The sequence below is a fragment of the Lontra canadensis genome, unplaced genomic scaffold, assembly GCF_010015895.1.
Source record: "Lontra canadensis isolate GAN:19392208 unplaced genomic scaffold, GSC_riverotter_1.0 scaffold84, whole genome shotgun sequence".
Lineage (NCBI taxonomy): Eukaryota > Metazoa > Chordata > Mammalia > Carnivora > Mustelidae > Lontra > Lontra canadensis.
Genome location: NW_022631078.1, coordinates 3770106 through 3789883, shown reverse-complemented (window position 1 = coordinate 3789883; position 19778 = coordinate 3770106). Strand labels below are relative to the sequence as shown.

At 44.3% G+C, this 19778-nt stretch overlaps 1 protein-coding gene across 1 annotated transcript in view; it reads left to right on the top strand.

Moving 5' to 3' along the window:
- The window catches only part of ATXN10 (ataxin 10), a 160330-nt gene that overhangs the window by 53557 nt on the left and 86995 nt on the right, over positions 1-19778 (top strand). The window contains exons 7-9 of the mRNA XM_032882778.1: positions 6339-6504; positions 15467-15575; positions 17511-17680. Coding sequence (XP_032738669.1) covers positions 6339-6504; positions 15467-15575; positions 17511-17680 — 445 coding nt within the window. The remainder of the gene's footprint in view (positions 1-6338; positions 6505-15466; positions 15576-17510; positions 17681-19778) is intronic.

The window sequence follows — 19778 nt, the reverse complement described above, 5'->3', positions numbered from 1 at the left end:
TAGCTCCTGGGTTCCCTAGCCTTATGGAAAGGTTGCCTTAGGGAAAATAAAACTTAGTTCGGAGTCACAGACCTGATGATCAAAAACTTGAAAAAAATGTTAATCTTTTGATTGTGGTCAGAATTTTTATAAATGCTGTGGTTTTGAAATTCTTACTATATCTACGCGGCTTCCAACACTTAAGCTTTTACACTCCTTTGTAGTCTCGTTAAGGGAGATTTCTTCTTTAATAGCTTTAATGAAAAGGAAAGTTCGTGCTTTTAAGTCAGTTTAAAGGCCGTGTTTCTAAATCCAGTGCCTCCCCCCATAAGCTGCATATTTCTGTTGCAGAAAAAGAATCATTTGTAGTTTTTTGACCTAAAATAAGTGACGTGAAGAGCAGTGCTATCAGTTGGAAAGTTGCTTTGCTGCAAGGGATACCTGGACGCTGGGAGAGTGGTATGGGGGTCAGTTGTACTTTTAATACTGTTTTACATTTTCCATAATCCTGTCAAGGGATGCCAGATTGAACATTTTCTGTTTTTCTTATGAAGATGTCGTAGCCACTGCTCCCCTTCAGGCCGCGTCTGCCCACGTGCCACGGCCCCTCGTGGCTTTTCTCGTGGGACGTGCTTTCGTTCCTCGCGTCGTTTGTCCTGCATCGTATCATGTGTGCACCCACATGCTGCCATGTGACCCTGGCGTTGGGCTGTCAGCCCTGGGAGGGCACGGGCTCCACCTTCTTCTTCCAGGGTGGCCTTGTCCCCAGACGGTCCTTGGCACGTCGGGGTTCCGGAAAAAGTTGTTTAGGTGAAACCGTGAGGAAGCGAATGAATTTTCTCACTCGCGAACAGGTGTATTCCGGTTAGTGCCCTGACTCCTAGGACACTGTCTGCAGAGGTGGGACCCTCGGAGCCCTGCAGGCCCCCTCTGCTGGCTGCTTCTTGGGCAGCGACCTTGCTGTGGCTCCGCCTCGTGTCTCCTGAGTGGCGTGAGGCCCTCCACCCTGCAGCTTCGTCTCTGGTCCCTCCCCCGCTCCCTCCCCGACCCTGCTCCCAGTTACCACATTACGGTGGCGACACAGAACTTCTGTCGTTCTCAAGGCCTTCCCTGTGATGTTGTGCTTTTGAGGATGGCCTTTTCTCTGCCTGGAGCGTCCTGGCCACTGCGTCTCCTTCTGGTGAAGGTACAGCTGAGTGTTGAGCAACACAGGTGTGAATACGTGCGGGTCCACGTGTATGCAGGTTGTTTTTTTTTTTTTTTTAAAGATTTTATTTGTTTATTTGACAGACAGAGATCACAAGTAGGCAGAGAGGCAGGCAGAGAGAAAGGAGGAAGCAGGCTCCCCGCTGAGCAGAGAGCCCGATGCGGGGCTCGATCCCAGGACCCTGGGATCATGACCTGAGCCGAAGGCAGCGGCTTAACCCACTGAGCCACCCAGGCGCCCCAAGGCAGGTTTTTAAAATAAGTACAGTCCTGTCAGTGTATTTTCTCTTCCTTCTGGTTTTCTGTTTTTCAATAGTTTATTTATTTAGTTTTATTTTAGAAAGAGTGGATGTGAGCAGGGGGAAAGGCAGAAGGAGAGGGAGAGAGAATCCTCAAGCTGACTCCACACTGAGCACAGAGCCCAGTGCAGGGCTCGATCTCACATGCCTGCGATCATGACCTGAGCTGAAACCAAGACTCGGGTGTTTAACCCGCTGAGCCCCTCCCCAGGCACCCTTCATCCTTCTGATTTTCTTGATAACATTTTCTTCTAACTTACTTTATTGTAAGAACACAGTATGTAATGCATAACGACACACAAAATACACGTTAACCGACTTGTGTTATCAGTGAGGCTTCTGGTCAACAGCCAGCTATTAGTAGAGTTTTGGGGGAGTCAAAAGTGATAACCTGGAGTTTTGACTGTGTGTGTGGGGGTTGGGGCCCCAACCCCTGTGGTGTCTAGGGGTCAGCTGTACACTCATGCTTTTAGGCCCTTGTCCGGGCTTGTGTGAGCTGTTTGTGGTGACTGACTTGAGCAGTTGTCTGGAGGGCCTGACACATTCCGTGCTGATGGCGTGTGTGCTGGGGTGTGTGCATGGGGGAGGGCGCAGGGATGAGGTGAAAGGGGGCCTGGCAGGAGCACTCAGTGTGCGGTCAAGTAGAGCTCATGGGTTCCCTGTTGACTCCTTTTGAGGCAGTAATGGGTAATTCCATGTTCACAGTTGGGCATTCACAGATTAACAGCACTGAAAAAATAAGCGTTTTCCTCAGCAGGAGTATGTAATGATTTCTTTCCTGTGCATCCAGAATGGGGCTGTGTGCCTTGTTGGTGAGAACCGAGCACGTTCTCTGTGTCCTGTGGTTCAGATGGGGAACTTCCCTCGAGACCCCTGGGGAGACACCGTGGTACTTTTGGGAACACACATCAGGATCCCCTGAGGATTGCCCAGGCTGCAGCCCCCACCTGCTCAGTCAGAACGTCCACTTGGGCTGGGGGCTGCCAGATTGAAACACGTTTGTTGATCAGTCAGTAAAACAGGTAATGAGTTCACTAAGTGCCTAATGGTGGTCCCTGGGGCATCACGGTGACAGTGTGGGTGGCTCCAGAGGGAAAGTGCTTGGAATGTCACCATTCATCAACTCCAGACCACTCGGTGACAAGTTGAGGATAGGGAGTCAAAACCCGTTTATGTGGTTGACTCAGCAGAAACCAGAGTCTGCCTGTATACGGTTTCCTGGTCCTCCTTCCCCGTGAACGCCAGTATTACTAGATGGAACTCGCTGATCCCGGAAAACGCTTGGGTGGCTCTCAGCCTTGTAGTCTGTATAGCAGAGTAGTGAACAGCGGAGGTGGTCCCGTGGCTCGTGGTTGGGGTCAGTTACCTGCACTTGTGGAACTCGGATCTATCTGTAGAATAGGGTAAGAACGGTATAGCTGCCCGTGAGATTGCCGTACCCGACAGGTCTGCACGGAAGCGCCCAGCGCTTGGCGCGCGGTTATCACTCAGGAGATGAGTTGCTGGTTCTCCTCTGTGCGTCTGCGGCTCGTCCTCACCCCCTCCCCGTCGCCACCGCTGCTGCTAGTCCTGCTGCTCGGCTACCTGGGCTTTTCCTCCAGGTCGGTCCATCCTCTGGAGACGCTGGGGCGTCGGTGCCTTTCCTGCCCTCTGCCACGCCGGGCTCTGCGGTCTTGTGGGTCGGGTGTTTGTCCTGGGTTCAGAGGTAGCTGGGGGAGCGCTGGAGCGCGGTCTGCTGGACGCCAAAATCGGTGATCTTCTTCCCCACGGCCTAAGGATTTCTTACCTCTGTAACTTATTAAAGCCCCATACTTTTGTACCTGTATCTTGGTTAATTCAAATTAATGAAAGGTTTGGCCTTTGTGGGCACAGCATTCAACAAACGGGCACATGTGGAGGAGCCCAGAGGTAAATCCATGGTTTGTTGGAGCCATCAGTCCTGAAATTTGAATTACATTTTATTTCTGGAATTAGAGAATACTATTCATGCCCTGCTCATAAAACTCACTCCCTCACGTGTCTCCCGTCCGTCTTTGTCCCTCACTCCAGCCCTCTCATAAAAACCCACTCACTTCAGGACAGCCCAGGTGTGGCTATTAAAGTTGTAGCCTCCATTAATTTAAGCATAACTTTCAAATAAAAATTTTGCTATAGAATTTTCCCCTAAAACTCTTCATGTGTATATATGTTGCTATTTTTTTTTTTTTTAAATGAAACAGAGCCTCATTTTGAGGACAGACTGTGGAAGTGTTTAGTCAGAAGTGGATCAGAAAGATTGGGAATGACAGCTGGCAGTTGAGGGAGAAAATCCTAGAAGCTCAAGCCTGAATTGAGGGGTGTGTCTGGTAGCCTGAGGCTACCAGGATTCCAGGGTTTAAGGACGCAGGACTTTCACACTGATGTGTGGCTGTGGACCTCTAGTCCCTGACCTTTTTAACTAGATCTCTTGCTTTTTCATCCTTCACTTTGGAGGGAATAAATAAATCAGCGAGTGCATAGCACTTGTATTCTGTCACCTTTTCAAGGAGGGATTTACTGTGGTTCCCCCCCAGCTGGAAGAAGTAAGACATTCCCCATTGTGTCCCATTTTCCCGGATTCTGCAGGACATTTCTGTACACCTACGGTTCCCTGTGGTTTCTGGCTTGGAGAGGAGGTGGCAGATATAATGCACCACTATAATAAGTGATTTTTTTTTTTAAGATTTTATTTATTGATTTGACAGAGATCACAAGTAGACAGAGAGGCAGGCAGAGAGAGAGAGAGAGAGAGAGAGAAGCAGGCTCCCTGCTGAGCAGAGAGCCCGATGCGGGACTCGATCCCAGGACCCTGAGATCATGACCTGAGCCGAAGGCAGCGGCTTAACCCACTGAGCCACCCAGGCGCCCCAGTAAGTGATTTTGAAAACAGTTTCCTCCTTGAGGTGTGAGTGCCCCACATGTGATTCCTGAATTTGACGAGAAGGATGGTTTTCGATGGTGGCTCGAAGTAGAGGGAGTTGGAGAGTTTGATGGGGACTCGAGTTTGGGACTTTTTTTGGACCCACTCCCTAATAACGGGAGCCACTAAAAGTTTTTGTTGACAGAGAACACAGTAGAAGTAGGATCATTTAATGAAGTTTCATTTATTCTCAGGTGATATTTAAGCTTGATTTATGTTTTTGTATTTTGAACATTTATTTTTTATTTTAACCTTAAAATCACTTTCAACTCTTCTGCTTAGCTGTCCTGTGTCACAGTGACGGAGTAGAGTGGAGAGGAGAGGGAGGTCTGAGGGGTGGAGGGCCCCTGGTGAGCTTGTAAGGAAGGCCACGTGTGTGCTGACCTGTCATCTCCAGCTTCCAGATCTCTCAGAATGTCCCCTGGGACTCCAGGGTGTTCTCAGTCCTGCTGGATGCACGCGGGTACCACGCTGGGCCTGCCCCTTCTGTCTTGGACCTCATGCAGCTCCTTCACGATCTCTTCCTCCTTTCTTCCTCCTTCTTTTCTGTTCTAACAGCCCACAAGGTGCTCAATTCCCGGAAACCAGAGCTCATGACATCTCATACCTACAATCATTGCCACAGTGTCCCAGGTTAAAAGGAGTGTTTTTAGAGCAGACATTTGGGTTCCTTAGCTGGCCTCCTCCCTGGCATTTCCGGAAAGTTACCTGCCTGGGAAAGGTGGGAAGCCTGGTTTTATGGCCCGAGAGGACCCCATTCATTTGTAAAGTTTCTGTGTGAATAAGGGAAAATGAAAATATCCTAATACTGAACTACTTGTTGTTCTTCTGTGCTCAGTCGAGGGCATTATTTGTTTTCTTTTGAATTAGTCGTTGCTGTAAGAAATCGGAGGCCTTTAGGAGTCTTGAAAACCGGTACGGTCTGTGATTTTTCCAGACTGATATCTTTCCTGTCATTTAGCAAGAATACGGGAAGAGTTTGGTATAGTTTTATTCCACTTCGAAGCTTACAGCAGTAAACAAGTTCTGTTTGTTTGTTTGGTAAGAAATGCTCCGAGCCTGCTCTAAGTTTATTTTGCCCATTTACGAAGTATCTGCGTCCTTTCTGGTTTGGAAGTAAATGAGAGTTATGCATTTAATCCCAGTCACAGTGTGATTTCGGGAAACCTCCTGCTTGGTGTATGCTGGATAGACTGCCCTGTGTAGGATACATTTTTTTTTTTCTCAGAAAAGGAAAGAGTTTGCTGAATAGAAATACTTATGGGATCATTTAAGTGTTGGTGTAAAATGTCATGGGTTTAGTCTCCACATTTATGTTTTTATGAACTAAAATAACGAAACAAACAAAGCCAGCCTTTACAAGAAGGCTAGTACAGGGAGGAGCTGAGGCCCGTGGCCCAGGAGGGAGAGGGGGAACCTTGTGCCTGGATCCCGACACGGAAGCTTGGCACGTGTGATCTGGGTGGGTCAGTCAGCCTCCTTGAGCCCTGTTCGCCGTGCAGAATGCCGGCCAGGGATGGTAGCTGCCTCTCGGAGACCGTGTGTGTCGAACGTTTGTTAGCCCATCAGTGAGCCGGGAATCGACGTTATTAGCCCACTGAACCTTGCTGCTGTTGTCATCGTGTGTGTGTTACAAAACCTAATCTGACAGCATTTCTGAAATGTTGAGCGAAGGGCTCACAGGAATGCATCCAGAAAAGGTGCTGGTTTCTGTCGTCCTGTCCCATCAAAGAAGCCACAATTTAAAAAAATACGTATTTGATGAAGATTCATTTTATTCACACAAAATATTTCCCTTAGCTAGACATTATAAACAAAGTGAGAAATTTAAAAGTAAGCATATTCTCTTAGAATGCGCTCTCAGTATCTCTAGCATTGTATTACATATTCACCTGAAACTCTTGTACATTGTACAGAGTTACATTGCTGGACCTCATAATTGCGAAATTAGTGGGGGATGAGCCGTTGACCAAGGATGACATCCCTGTGTTCCTGAGCCATGCCGAGCTGATCGCAAGCACGTTTGTGGACCGTTGCGAGATGGTGCCAAAACTGACTTCCGAGCAGCATGCGGATGATGAGGTAAGAGGATGGATTCCTTAATCTTGGACGGGAGAGAGCAGGGAGATTTTCTGACCCAGCTAGGCCCTCTCTGAGAATTCTTTTGTAAAAGCTTTAAAAAATATCGCTTGAATAATGTGTGGACTGCTGTGGATTGAATGTTTGTGTCCCCTCCCCTCCAAATCCATTGCAGACTTGATGGCCAAGGTGGTGGTCCTAGGAGGCTGGGCCTGTGGGAGGTGAGTAGGTCTTAAGTGGGGAGCCCCCAGGAATGGGATTAGTGCCCTTATAAAGAGACCCTGCCATCATCCTTTGCCCCATCACTGCATGAGGACACTGAGAGGTCAGCCGTCTGTAGCCTGGAAGAGAGCCTTCATCAGAACCCAGCCGTCACGATCATGGACTTGGGTCTCCATCGCCATGACTGTCGTTTCTAAGCCGCGCAGTCTGTGGTATTCTGTTACACGGCCCGGATGGGTAAGGAGAGTGTCCTTGTTTTAGAACAGTTAAGAGAATACAGCAGGGGAAAACAGTGCCCTTATTCCTGCCGTCCAGAGTTAATGACCTGAAAACAAATTCTTCTTTTTTTTTCTTTTAAGATTTTATTTATTTATTTGACACACAGAGATCACAAGTGGGCAGAGGCAGGCAGAGAGAGGGGGGGAGCCAGGCTCCCTGCTGAGCAGAGATCCTGATGCGGGACTCGATCCCAGGACCCTGAGACCATGACCCAAGCTGAAGACAGAGGCTTAACCCACTGAGCCACCCAGCACCTGACCTGAAAACAAATTCCAGCGAACGTGTTTTTCCAGGCAGATAACATCAAATATATATGTTCATCCGTGAACACACAAGCATATATGTATTAAAAAGGAAATCAGGCTGTGCTGTTGGAAAGTTTCTGGTTTTTCTTCTCCTGCATGTAAGTTTTATGAGGGTAGGAGTTCTGACTGTTACTTTCATAGTACTGTGCACACAGCAGGCACTTAGTCTTTGCGGAATGAAGTCAGTGTAACATTAGAAGTGAAGAATTTGCCATAGTTCATTTGTCCAGCTGTTAGTTGGACAATTGGGTTGTCCTTATTTCTGTTTCCTGAAGTTAGTGCTACCGTATATGTCTTGGCAGTTCCATCTTTGTACCTTTCCACCTTAACCCAGGAGTGGACGTGCTGGGTGTTAAGGATACATCCAGTTTTGTGTGGTCTTTTTTTTTTTTTTTTTTTTTTTTTAAATAAAGATGTATTTATTTGAGAGACCAAGAGAGAGTACACACACTTGGGATGGGGGTGGAGCAGATGGTGAGGAAGGGACAGAATCTCAAGCAGACTCGGCGCTGAGCATAGAGCCCGATGCAGGGCTCCATCCCTGGACCCTGACCTGACCATGACCTGATCCGAAATCAAGAGTCGGATGTTGGGGCTCCTGGGGGGCTCAGTGGGTTGAGCCTCTGCCTTCGGCTCGGGTCATGGTCTCAGGGTCCTGGGATCGGGCCCGCATGGGGCTCTCTGCTCAGCAGGGAGCCTGCTTCCTCCTCTCTCTCTGCCTGCCTCTCTGCCTACTTGTGATCTCTCTCTCTCTGTCAAATAAATTAAAAAAAAAAAAATAGAGTCGGATGCTTAACTGACTGAGCCACCCAGGCGGCCTGGGGTATATCCAGTTTTAAAGCTTATGGTATACATTTCTAAATTGCCTTCCAGAATGTTTGTTTCTTCTGTCATTATAGGCTGTTCCCGATCATACACCATCCTGTAATTATTCTGTTTTATTTTCTCGAGGCCGCCTTGGATTAGTCTGATCTTTACTAAGGCAACGGAAGCATTTACATCCTTCACACTTGAGAAATTCTCATTATTTTTGTCTGTTCCATCCCCCTTCCCTTCTGTCTTCAAGTTAGAACGGTTCTGTCTCTGGAAAACGGCGCAGCAGTAGAAAGGAAGGGGTTTGTGATGCGACAGCAGGGAGGAATCACAAGCTTACCGCCCGAGATTAGCCAGACCCAAGAACGTATCTTACAATTCCATCTCTGAAATTCTGTGGAAGGCGAAACTCACTGATGTGAACAAAGCAGATCTGATGTCCCCTGGGGCTGGAGGGGAAGGGGTGGATTTGATGATGGAGGATATGAGGGTATGTTTTGAGTAAGAGAAATGTGATACGTAGCTGCGTACCTTGACAACTGTACGGTGCGCTCAAGATGGCTGTATTTTATTGCACGTGGACTGGATCGTGCTAACACCAATGAAAACATTTCTGTGCTGATGGGAGTGGCGGGTGGAGAGCGACTCACGTGGGCAGTGGGGTGGGGAGACGGGAGGGGCTGCCCTTCCGTGGGGCCATCCACTATCTCCGGATCGGTTCACGTTTTCTAGATCCGTGTGTGTGATGCCGGGAACGGTTCACTCCCTCTGCATGCAGCCCATGCTTGCGACGCTGGCAGTAGATCTCCTTCTCTGTGACTGTACCTTTTTCCCAGGCGCCTTTGCCCTGGGTGTTCTGTACCTCGTCCTGCAGACCACATTGGGTCTCGCAGACAAAGCTGGTGTTTTTGTTCTCATTTCTGTGATAGGAGAGGGCACGCCTTGGCTCACGGGAGCCTTTCCTTTCTGGAGATGGATTTGCCTCCGTTTCCAGCAGGAGGAGCAGTGAGCTGTGCTTCAAAAAGTTGTAAAAATTAATTCTCTAGGAGACAGAAAAGGTAGTAAAACTTGCTACTTGTTAAACTTTTTCAGGGCCCTGGCATTTGCTGTATAGATGACTTCAGTATCATAATAAGAAATTACCTGATGGAACTTTGTATATGGAGGAAAATTTGTATTTTTCTTTCAAGCAGTTTTTTTCTCTAAAATGGAAAGAATTGCTGCATATTAATAAATAGAAAATTGTAGGCAGTTTTCTTTTGAAAAGCCCAGAAGAGTTTACTTTTTAAAAAATCATCGATCGGGTGCCTGGATGGCTCATTCGGTTAAGGGTCTCCCTTGGGCTCGGATTGTGGTCCTGGGGTCCTGGGATCAAGCCCTGCATCGGGCTCCCTGCTTGGTATAGAGTCTGCTTCTCTCCTGCTGACCCTCCCCCCTGTTCACGCTCTCACTCTCGCTCACTCTCTCACTTCTCTCAAATGAATAAAAAAAAAATTTTAAAATTGATTGATCTATACAGTCATGACTTGGACATATTAGTGTGTATGTGTTCTCCTTTCACGTACATGTTTTTTAAAAAGCCACAGTCATTTTTAAGGTGACCTCCCACCTCGGTATTTAAATGTACCATATACCCAGCGGTCTACTGGAGCCGGCCTGTACAGACTGACTGAGAGTCAGTTAATATTCAGAAATCCGTGAGCTGACTGTTGAACTCCTGGTAGCCTGAGATCCGCTGTGGTGGGAGTATGTCTGCGGCGGGAGTCAGCGGCTGCCGATCAGTGCCCCGTGCTCCTGCCTCCTCTTCCCTCTCCCCACAGCCAGCAGACCGGCAAACCTCTCGCTTACCCAGTTGTGATGTCCCTAGGACAGTATACCCAGTAAGGGTCCCATGAGGCTGTGACCAAAAAACTGGAGTGAAAATGTTGTCTCAGGGTCATCTGTTGTGTATTTGTGTAGTCATTCGGCTTTAAAATCCCGAGACTTGTCCTCAGTCTTCCTTAATAGAAATAGTTTCGGGTCCTCACATGAACGTATGTGTTTCTGGCTTTGGTATTTTTGGGTACTTGTTTCCAGTGTCTGAGAATGTTGTCGTTGGCGCGAAGGCGCTGCTTATCCTGTGGGACTTAAGGTTCAGTCCAGCTTTACCTTGAGTCTTAGTCCTGTCACTTGTAGGGGGCATGGCCTTTTCTCTGAAAGTTAAATAAATTCTTTTTCGTTCTGTAGTTTCTCGTATTCATCTGTTAACGAGAATTATCCTCAGGTGGGGGGTGGTTCACTCTTTTATTCCGTGCAGTGCCTAACTTACGTTGGAGTATCTGTAGTATCTGTTAACATAGTATTTAATAAATACTTGTGGAATAAGAAAGGGTAATCTTTCATTCCACAGACTGATAAGGGATTAAATATTTATGTTGTGCAAATAATATTTGCTTATTAAATACAAAAAATTCACACTGAAGTCAGTGAAACAAAAGTCCTCATTCCCGTCCAACCCCTGTGTGTTTTCTGTGGACATATCGATATATACTTTTTTCTCTCAGAGATTTTTGTAAGTACACACCTGGTTTTTTTTTTGGTTCATTTCTTCTTCTTCTTCTTCTTTTTTTTTTTTTTTAAGATTTTATTTATTTATTTTACAGACAGAGATCACAAGGAAGCAGGGAGGCAGGCAGAGAGAGACAGGGGGAAGCAGGTTCCCCGCTGAGCAGAGCCCAACACGGGTCTCGATCCCAGGGCCCTGAGATCATGACCCGAGCCGAAGACAGAGGCTTAACCCACTGAGCCACCCAGGCGCCCCTCTTTTTATTTTTTTTAACAATACTTTTTTTATTCTTCAACTTTTTATTTCACTTAGCCTGAAGTGTCTCCTACATCTTTCCACTTTAGCACATGATGGTGCCTTCATCTCCTTCTCCCTCACAGTTGAGCACAATTCCACTGGACAGAGGAGAGAGAATTTTCTTGTTTGTTCTCTGTCGCCGTACACTTTAATTGCTGCCAGGGTTTTTCCTCAGACCTTTACAGGTGATGCTGTGGCGTGGAAATCTTTGCACTTTTGGGCAGGTAAATCTGGAATTGTAAATTCCCGGATGTTGAATCACTGAGTCAAAGAGTCTGTTTATTTAAAATGTTTAGAAATACTTGTAAATGCCAGACAAAAGAGCATGGGAGTATATGGATTTACAGCCTTTCCCTAATCTGATTTAATTCCCATTTCTCTGTAACTGTTTTCAGTATCCAGCATGTTAATTGATTTTTCATGTTAGGTTACCTTCTAAAATACATTTAATAATGTTTTTGTTACATATACAGGAAACTTCCCTCCCATAGTTAATTTTTTGTTTGAATTTACTTATGGTATCCTCAGCCTTTTAGAAGTTTATATTTTTGTCTTCAATCTAGCTAGGCTTACCAACTTTATCCTTATGGTTTCTGAAGTTTTTTACATATTCTGTAAAACCATCTTCACTTAGATTGTGGAAATATGCACCTGTATGTGCTCATCCTTTTAGTACTTGATCCACATTTTTAACTGAATTTCTTTTTGAGCAAGGAGGGAAGTATATATCCAGGTTCTGTCTTTGGATGATTCAAGATTCTATAATCTTTGGTAAAGGACCACTTGGCTTTGAATCCTGATTTCCTCTATTATTGGTGTGTGATCTTGGAAAAGTTGCTTATCCTCTGTACCCCAGTTTCTCTGCCTGGAAGATGAATAGTATTTTGACGTAAGCATTTACTACACTGATCGGTACCTGGTTAGCACTCCCCAAATGGTAGCTGTTAATTGTTACGTCAGTACCATTTAGTGAGTAATCTCATCCTTGCCACTGTTTTTAATGCCGCCTTTGTCATACATTACATTCTTATATGCTTTGGGGTCCATTTCTGTGTTTCTGATGTTTTACAAAGAGAACCAGTGAGATACTAATAGCTATCAAAGAATTCTGAGAGCCGTGTGTTTTTATGCAATGAAAGAATGCTGGAACGATGTGACGCATAGGTGCAAATGGTGGTCTGTGCACAAGGCAGGAATTAATTGCATTCCAGCCAGACCCAAGGAATCCATGTTTCTGTGAACAAGAGTCATTTGCACCATTATCACTTTTCTACAACTTCGAATATTGTAAAATTGTTCAAAGACTCCAAAGGGGAAAGTTAACCCAGACGGATGATCTAGACAGGAGACTAATCTTTTCCCCCCCTTTTCTGACCACTGTGGAGGCTCATTCCTTTGATGTGCCTGTGTCTGTTTCTCTAGTACCCGATTTAATGACTACAGTTGTATGATACTTAACAAATACTAGAAGGGCATCTCAAATATTCCCCTTAGGTTTTAAGAGAATCATTTTCCTGGCTTTTTTTTTTCATTGTTGGTTTCCAGATGCTCCTTAGGAACACATTATTAATAAAAGGATTCTAATAATTAAGATTGGGAATGTGTTAGGTGGAACTAGATTAATTTATAGAATTTAGGAGCTGGAAGGAAACATCTACATGATCCCTTCCAACTCTCTGATTTTATTCTTATCTTCTTATCATGGAAGATTTTAAGCAGACTAAGCGAGAAAAGCATCCTGAACCCCGTCCCCCATGTCATTTCATTACCACTCTTGTTCTGTCTGTGATCCTAGCCCGATCTTGTGGTAGCTGCCCTGGATTGAAGCAAAATTTGGACATGTCTCATCAGTGCATTATTTTATATGTATCTTTAAAGAAGATGAGGAGTCACACCCAAGTCAACTATAAGTACACCTAAAAAATTAGCAGTATAATTATAATATCAAGTAAACAACACTCAGATTTTTCCCCATCATCTAGTAATTTTGCTCAAGTTCATTTCTTTGAATCAGAATACAGAGGCCATGCGTTACAATCGGTGGTTGTGTCCCAAATACCCATTCATGTATATATGTTCCTCTCTTGCCCTCTCTCCGTTTTTTCTCCTTTTTTCTTCTGCTAGCATGTTTATTGAAGAACCTGGGTCGTTTTTCCTGGAGAGTTTTCTGCAGTGTGAATTCTGATTTTATCTCCACGGTGGTGTTTAACACATTCCTCTTTCCCTTGCGTTCCTCTGACTGATGATAATAATTCCAGAGAGCCTGTTCACATCTGGGTTAGGTTTTCGTGTCTTTTTTTCCAGTAATGTTGTATTATTGGTGATACGTGCTTTCATCAAGAGGCAGGTAAGGTCTGGTTTGTCTTTTGTGATGTTACCTGGATTAGTTCATTCTTTGGGGGGTTGTGGAATAGTGGTATTTTGACTCTTAGCATTTACAAACTTCTCCTAATCAGCTGTTAGGTTGTACAAGGTATAATCTGATTCCCAGTCTTCTAAGTAGTGAGTTGGTTTTACGACATCAGCTGTGAGGTGGTATTGTTTGGATTTCTTTCTTTCTTCTTTTTTTTTTTAATATTTCGTTTTATTTATTTGACAGACAGAGATCACAAGTAGGCAGAGAGGCAGGCAGGGAGAGAGAGGAGGAATCAGGCTCCCTGCTAAGCAGAGAGCCCGACGCGGGGCTCGATCCCAGGACCCTGGGATCATGACCTGAGCTGAAGGCAGAGGCTTTAACCCACTGAGCCACCCAGGTGCCCCGGTTTTGTTTGGATTTCCTCGCTGTTGTGATGTCATAGTTTTAAAACTGCCTGATTTCCTTTTTTATTTTTTTAAGATATATTTATTTTAGAGAAAGAGTAAGAGCATGAGAGCGGAAGCAGAATCCCCGCTGAGCATGGAGCCAGATGTGGGGCTCGATCCCAGGACCCTGAGATCGTGACCTGAGCCAAAACCAAGAGTTGGACGCTTAACCGACCTAGCCACCCAGGCACCCTTGAAACCACTTGATTTATTTTCAGTCCGTTTTAGCTGTAATTCTCCCTCGTGTTCTAATGTGCCATTGCCAGCCAGTGCCTCCTCAGTCTGCCTCTGGTTCCTTCCAACGTGATCCCAGTCGTCTCTATCGCCTGTTTGCTGTCTGGCATGACAGGGTGTCCAGGATCCCATGACACATAGTCTGACCTAGATCTACAGCCAGCCAGCCATTCTTAAAGGGGGAATGGCATCCACAGGTGACAGTCTGGGCAGCTGACTGGGCAGCCCCTTCACAGAGGGGGTGCTGACGCTGCACGACGTCTTTGGGTTTGCTCAGGAGTCTTCTGAATGTGACTCTGATCTCTTCCTTCTCATCTGGATATTTCCCTTAACTCATTCACGAGCAAGTGAAAGCTACAGTAAAATTAAAGATACAGGGCATTAAAAATGTGTGTTGTGGGGCACTCTGGTGGCACAGTTAGCTGAGCGTCTGACTCTTGATTTCGGCTCATGTCATGACTGCTGGGTCATGGGACCGAACCCCGTGTTGGGTTCCGCACTCAGTGCAGAGTCTGCTTGGGGCTCTCCCTTTCCCTCAGACTCTCTCTCTCTAAACAAAAAAACAAACAAATAATTTTTAAAATATGTTGTTTCTTGTGGTTTCTTTTGATATTTCAGAATGGTAGATTAGAATATTACCTTCAAATCTCATAACTGGAGAATAGTAAGTACAGGTTTAGAATTAACTAAAGGAAGTAGTTTATTTTTCTTTTGAAGAATGTTATCTTTATGACCTGAATTTATAGCCTCTACCACATTTTGCCAAATAATGTGAACTTTAAAAATGAGGGTCGAAATCTGTACAAAATTGGATTTTACCACTTTCTTCAGATTATCTAACACCGTGTAGTTGGTCGTTTCTGGTTCATTTGGTCCATTGATAATCAGTTATTGAGTAGTCATGTGAACTAACATTTTCAAATAACGTTATCTTCTCTAGCCTTGTAAGATACTGCATAAAGGTTTATATTTACCCAGAAATAATGCGCGTTCTTGCTGCCAGAGTTCTTTCAACCACAGCATTTTATAGGATTCCTGTGGACAAGAAATTAATGTATTTCATGGGCTAGTTGAATCTTTAAAGTAGAACTTGCTTGCTGGGAATGCTTTAAAAAGAAAGTATTTGCATAAATGTTATGTACGTAGCTAGTAATTTTGAACATTATTCCACTGTTGGAAGGTATTTTTGCTTGAATAAGAACTTTTCTGACTCCTCGCTCCAAGAAGACACATAATGACACATAATCTCGCGTTCTTGATGGCAGATGTTGCTGTTAGGAAAAAGATCATTCACGTACAGATTTAATACTTGTGTTTCGTTCTTGGTTGTTTTGTTTTCTCTCGTTGGATGCTGTCTTTCCCAGCACCAATTATTTAATATTTTTCAAAATATTCCTTTCTTTTACCGTTACCGATAACAGTTGCAGATCATTTCGCTTGACTTAAAAGTCATGCTTTCTGTTTTTAGGAGGCGTTGGCCACGATCCGGCTTCTTGATGTCTTGTGTGAAATGACCGCGAATACTGATCTGCTCAGTTATCTGCAGGTTTTTCCTGGCTTGCTGGAAAGAGTGATTGGTGAGTGAAGTATCCCACCTGCTGTTATTTGTAATTAAGGAATCTTTGGCTTGTCATGCCAAAGTGTAAGCCCAAACACAGATCCTTAATTTTCATTGTATTGGTATGCTTTTGAGATATTTAAAAAAAAATTTTTTTTTGGTGGGAGGGAGGAAGAATCACTGTTTTGACCCCAGCTCTGGCTTTTGCCACTTACCTGCTGTCAGGATGCCTGACCAGTAGATGGGAATACTGATGCCTGTTACACACGGTGTATGTTGTGGACGTTTCCTTAGTAGTGTTGTGGCGACGTGGTAGGAGGGTAATGATGGTGGGGGACGGTTTGGTGATGGGGGTAGTTTCAGCAGTGATGATGGTGATTTTTATATTCGTTTTCCAAATCTGTTAAGTTTATTTTTCCCAGTTACTTTCATAGGGCACAAAGGAGAGTGCCTTACACATAGCGATTATGTATTTGGTTCTTAACCATTGGTTGGCATACTATCTTTGCTAAAAAGCTATTTGCAAAATAATTCAAGTAGAACCTGTTCTTGTGGTTAGCCATGCTTATGGTGTTGTTATTCACTGTTTGCTATTTTTTTCCTTTAAAAAAGGATTATACTTGTTGTGGAGATGCGTATGCTAAGAATGATGAATTTGTATCGAGGTGGGTAGATGACTCAGCAGTGAGCTATAGATGTTTAGACTCTCATGTCAGTGTTTTATTTTGAGTGCAGTGCTTTTAGTGGTAATTAAAATGAAACACCACAAACCTGGGAGACAGAATCTTTTTAGAAAAATGGGTGCTTGGAGCCAGGGCAGACAAGGGTTGTCATCCCAACTCTGCCAGATTACTGACTTCTCTGAGCTTGATTTCTTCATTATAAAATTGGGAAAGTGATACTTGCTTTTTTTGTTTGTTTGTTTTTAAAGATTTTATTTATTTATTTGTCAGAGAGAGAGTGCACAAGCAGGGGGAACAGCAGGCAGAGGGAGAAGCAGACTCCCTGCTGAGCAAGGAGCCCGATGTGAGACTTGATCCCGGGACCTTGGGATCATGACCTGAGCCAAAGGCAGACATATAACCAATTTGAGCCCCCCAGGCATCACAGTACTTCCATTTAATAGGTTTGTGAGGGTGCTAAATGAGAAAACGTGGAAACACTTAAACACAGCTTCTGGAAGATGATCTATTTTCATATGCTGTCTAGAGACATTTCATAGAGCATAATATTGTTAATTCTTCGAATATAGCTAGAATAGATTTAGGGAGAGTACATGTTGCCTTTCAGTTATCTGGACAATGAGAAAAAAAATCAACCTACTTCTTGGTTTCTGTCATACAGCTCATTACAGAATAGGTACTGATTATATTTTAGATGTAGTTGACTGTAGTTCTCACCTGAGTTCCTTCATAAAGAATTTGGGATTGGAAACCTGTTTATAAGAAAGATTGCAGAAGGCACCTGGGTGCCTCAGTCAGTTAGGTATCTGGCTTTTGGTTTCGGCTCAGGTCATGATCTCCTGGTTGGGGGATCGAGCCCTTGTGTTGGGCTCTGTAGCTCAGTGGGAAGTCTGCTTCCCCCCGCCTCTCCCCTCGCGCATGCACATGGAAGCACATACACGCTCTCTCTCTCTTTCTTTCTCTCTTCTCTCTCAAATAAATAAATAAATATATCTTTAAAAAAAGAAAGAAAGTTGGCAGGAAAGTTTTAGCTAACTTTTTTCTTTGTGGATAAATAGAAAGTCCAAATTGGGATAATCATTATGGCTTATCGCCCCAAAACCAGAGTCATGAAAAAATTTCAAGCAAAAGAAGAGTTTTCTAATCATTAAAGGTATTCCACCTTTATTTTATCTTCGTCCATTAATATAAGTTAGATTTGGATCTGGAACATCGGTACAAAATACTAAAAATTTTCTTATGGAAAATAAAGCTTCCTGTTTTCGTTACAGATCTCTTGCGACTGATTCACGTAGCCGGCAATGACACCGCCAGCATCTTCAATAGCAGTGGCTGCATAAGGGCGGAGGGTGACATCTCCAGTGTGGGGGAGGGGTTTAAGTCTCATCTCATTCGTCTGATCGGAAATCTGTGTTACAAGAATAAAGACAACCAAGACAAGGTAAGATGATTTCTCGGCATGTGACATACACATATGGCTTTGTTGAGAATATGGTATTTAGAATTTAGACTATATCCATTTTTTGGAATGAACCTTTTTGGGTGTTCAGAAGGTAGCTTAAAATAATATGTATGTGCACACATTCCCACAGATATGCATCCTAGGTCACATTTGTTTGTATCAGGGTTTGTATTTTTGTAATTTTGCATTGTATTTTTCTTTAGTGTGTTTGAGCCCATCTCCTTTCTCCTAAATTGTCAATGTGTGTCCTAAACTGGTGCATTTAAACACACTCTTAAATCATGTAGAGAACAGTGAATAAAAACAGGTAATTGAAGTGCCTAGAAATTTTCAAACACATGGTAGACATTTCATACATAGTAGTTATTATGGACCATTATCTTAATCAAAAAACAAACAAAACTTTAATCGTGACCTACCCTTAATGGATGATAGCGAATAAGCATTTCTTTCTCTTTTGAAATTGATACACTGTTTAAGTATTGAATCTTTGGGAACTCAGTAGACTGCTGTTGGAAACCTCTGTTGTGCTGAATAGCTTAGAGGTCACTAGACTGAGGACGTGAGAAGGTGATGAACACGATGGCAGGAGAATTGGACCACATGCTTCACACTAAACTAACTAGCCTACCTGTATTTTCCTCGTGTTTTTCTTCGGGCAGCATTTGTTTTGTTTTATCAAATATCAAATACGTATGTGGCAGATCCTGTTTTTCCAAGATGGCAGCAAGAACGCACCCGCAGCGTGACTTTGCCGTCCTCCCATCAAGGATTAGCATTTGTTTCTCCATTTTCTTCAGTCTGGAGGGCTAAACCTCTGTTTTGACTAGTCACATGTGCTGAGAGTGATCTTGTATCGTTTCTGATAGAGCCTGGATGGTCTGGCATATTCCATTTCTAGCCTCATCAAAGCCAGCTAAATGTGTCAGATGTATAGATCCCCTGAGATCACTGTGCCGTGATTTGCTCAGTCTGCATGGAGAGAAGCCCTGGAGGGTGAGGTGGAATGAGGAGAGAGAGAGAGAGCCGTGACAGGGAACACCAAGGTAGTGGGCCTGTGAGCAGGAGACCGACTTGGAAGTTTTTCTGATGGTTGTGCAGTTCCTTGGTTTCCTAGTTGCACGGCTCATGCCCCATGAATCGGCGACAGCCTGCCTGGGAGAACCTTTCTGACTTTGTGACCCACAAGATTGTGAGGGATAGTTCCAGATGGGGGGAAAAATGTCATGTGGGTTCTGTAAGGACCATGTAATGGTCTTGGACTGCACCTTCCCTGCAAATGATAATTCTAAACTCTGGACAAAAGACAGCAGTATGAAGATAATCAAATTTGACACGAACAGGCAGATTTTGGAATTGAATCGCCCCTCAGAAGAAGGCAGGGGCATAGCGTGTGTACCGTGCAGGGCACTTAAAACTCTTAGAGAAAATCTGCACTCCTTTCATCCTAAAGAAGAAATGGCAGTTTGGAGTTAAGCACAGCCATTGGAAAGTGAAGGAGGGACCGTGGGAGGGAGAAAGCAAGCTCCAAATCCTGTGTATCAGCTATCTGAATCCATGCAGATGCCTGAACCGTGCACATAGGGCAGGATCCAAGCAGCTAAGCTAAGGATGAAATAATCGTCCTGAGTTTTGAGCTGCCACACCAGAGTTGACCATGTAATTGCACCCAAAAATGCTAAATAAAAATATCAACCTATTTTAAGGAATATAATAGAATCCGGAGTTTCCCCAGCATAGCATTCACAATGTCCAAGGTACCATTCAGGCTTACTCTAGGCGCAGGAAAATATGACCCATTCTCCAAGAGAAAAAACACAAATCAGCAGAGACTACAAAGATTTCAAAGCAATTGTAAGTATGCTCGAGGATATAAAGGAAGATATGCGTCTAATGAACGAAAAGATAGCTTAAGTCAGCAGAGAGATAGACACCAAAAAGAGAACCAGATGGAACATCCTAGAACTGAAGAATACAGTATCCAAAACAAAACTTAGAAATTTTACTGATCTGCTTGACAACTTAGTAGAGATGGCAGAGTGGAGAATCAGCGTGCTTGGAAGCAGTACAGTAGGAA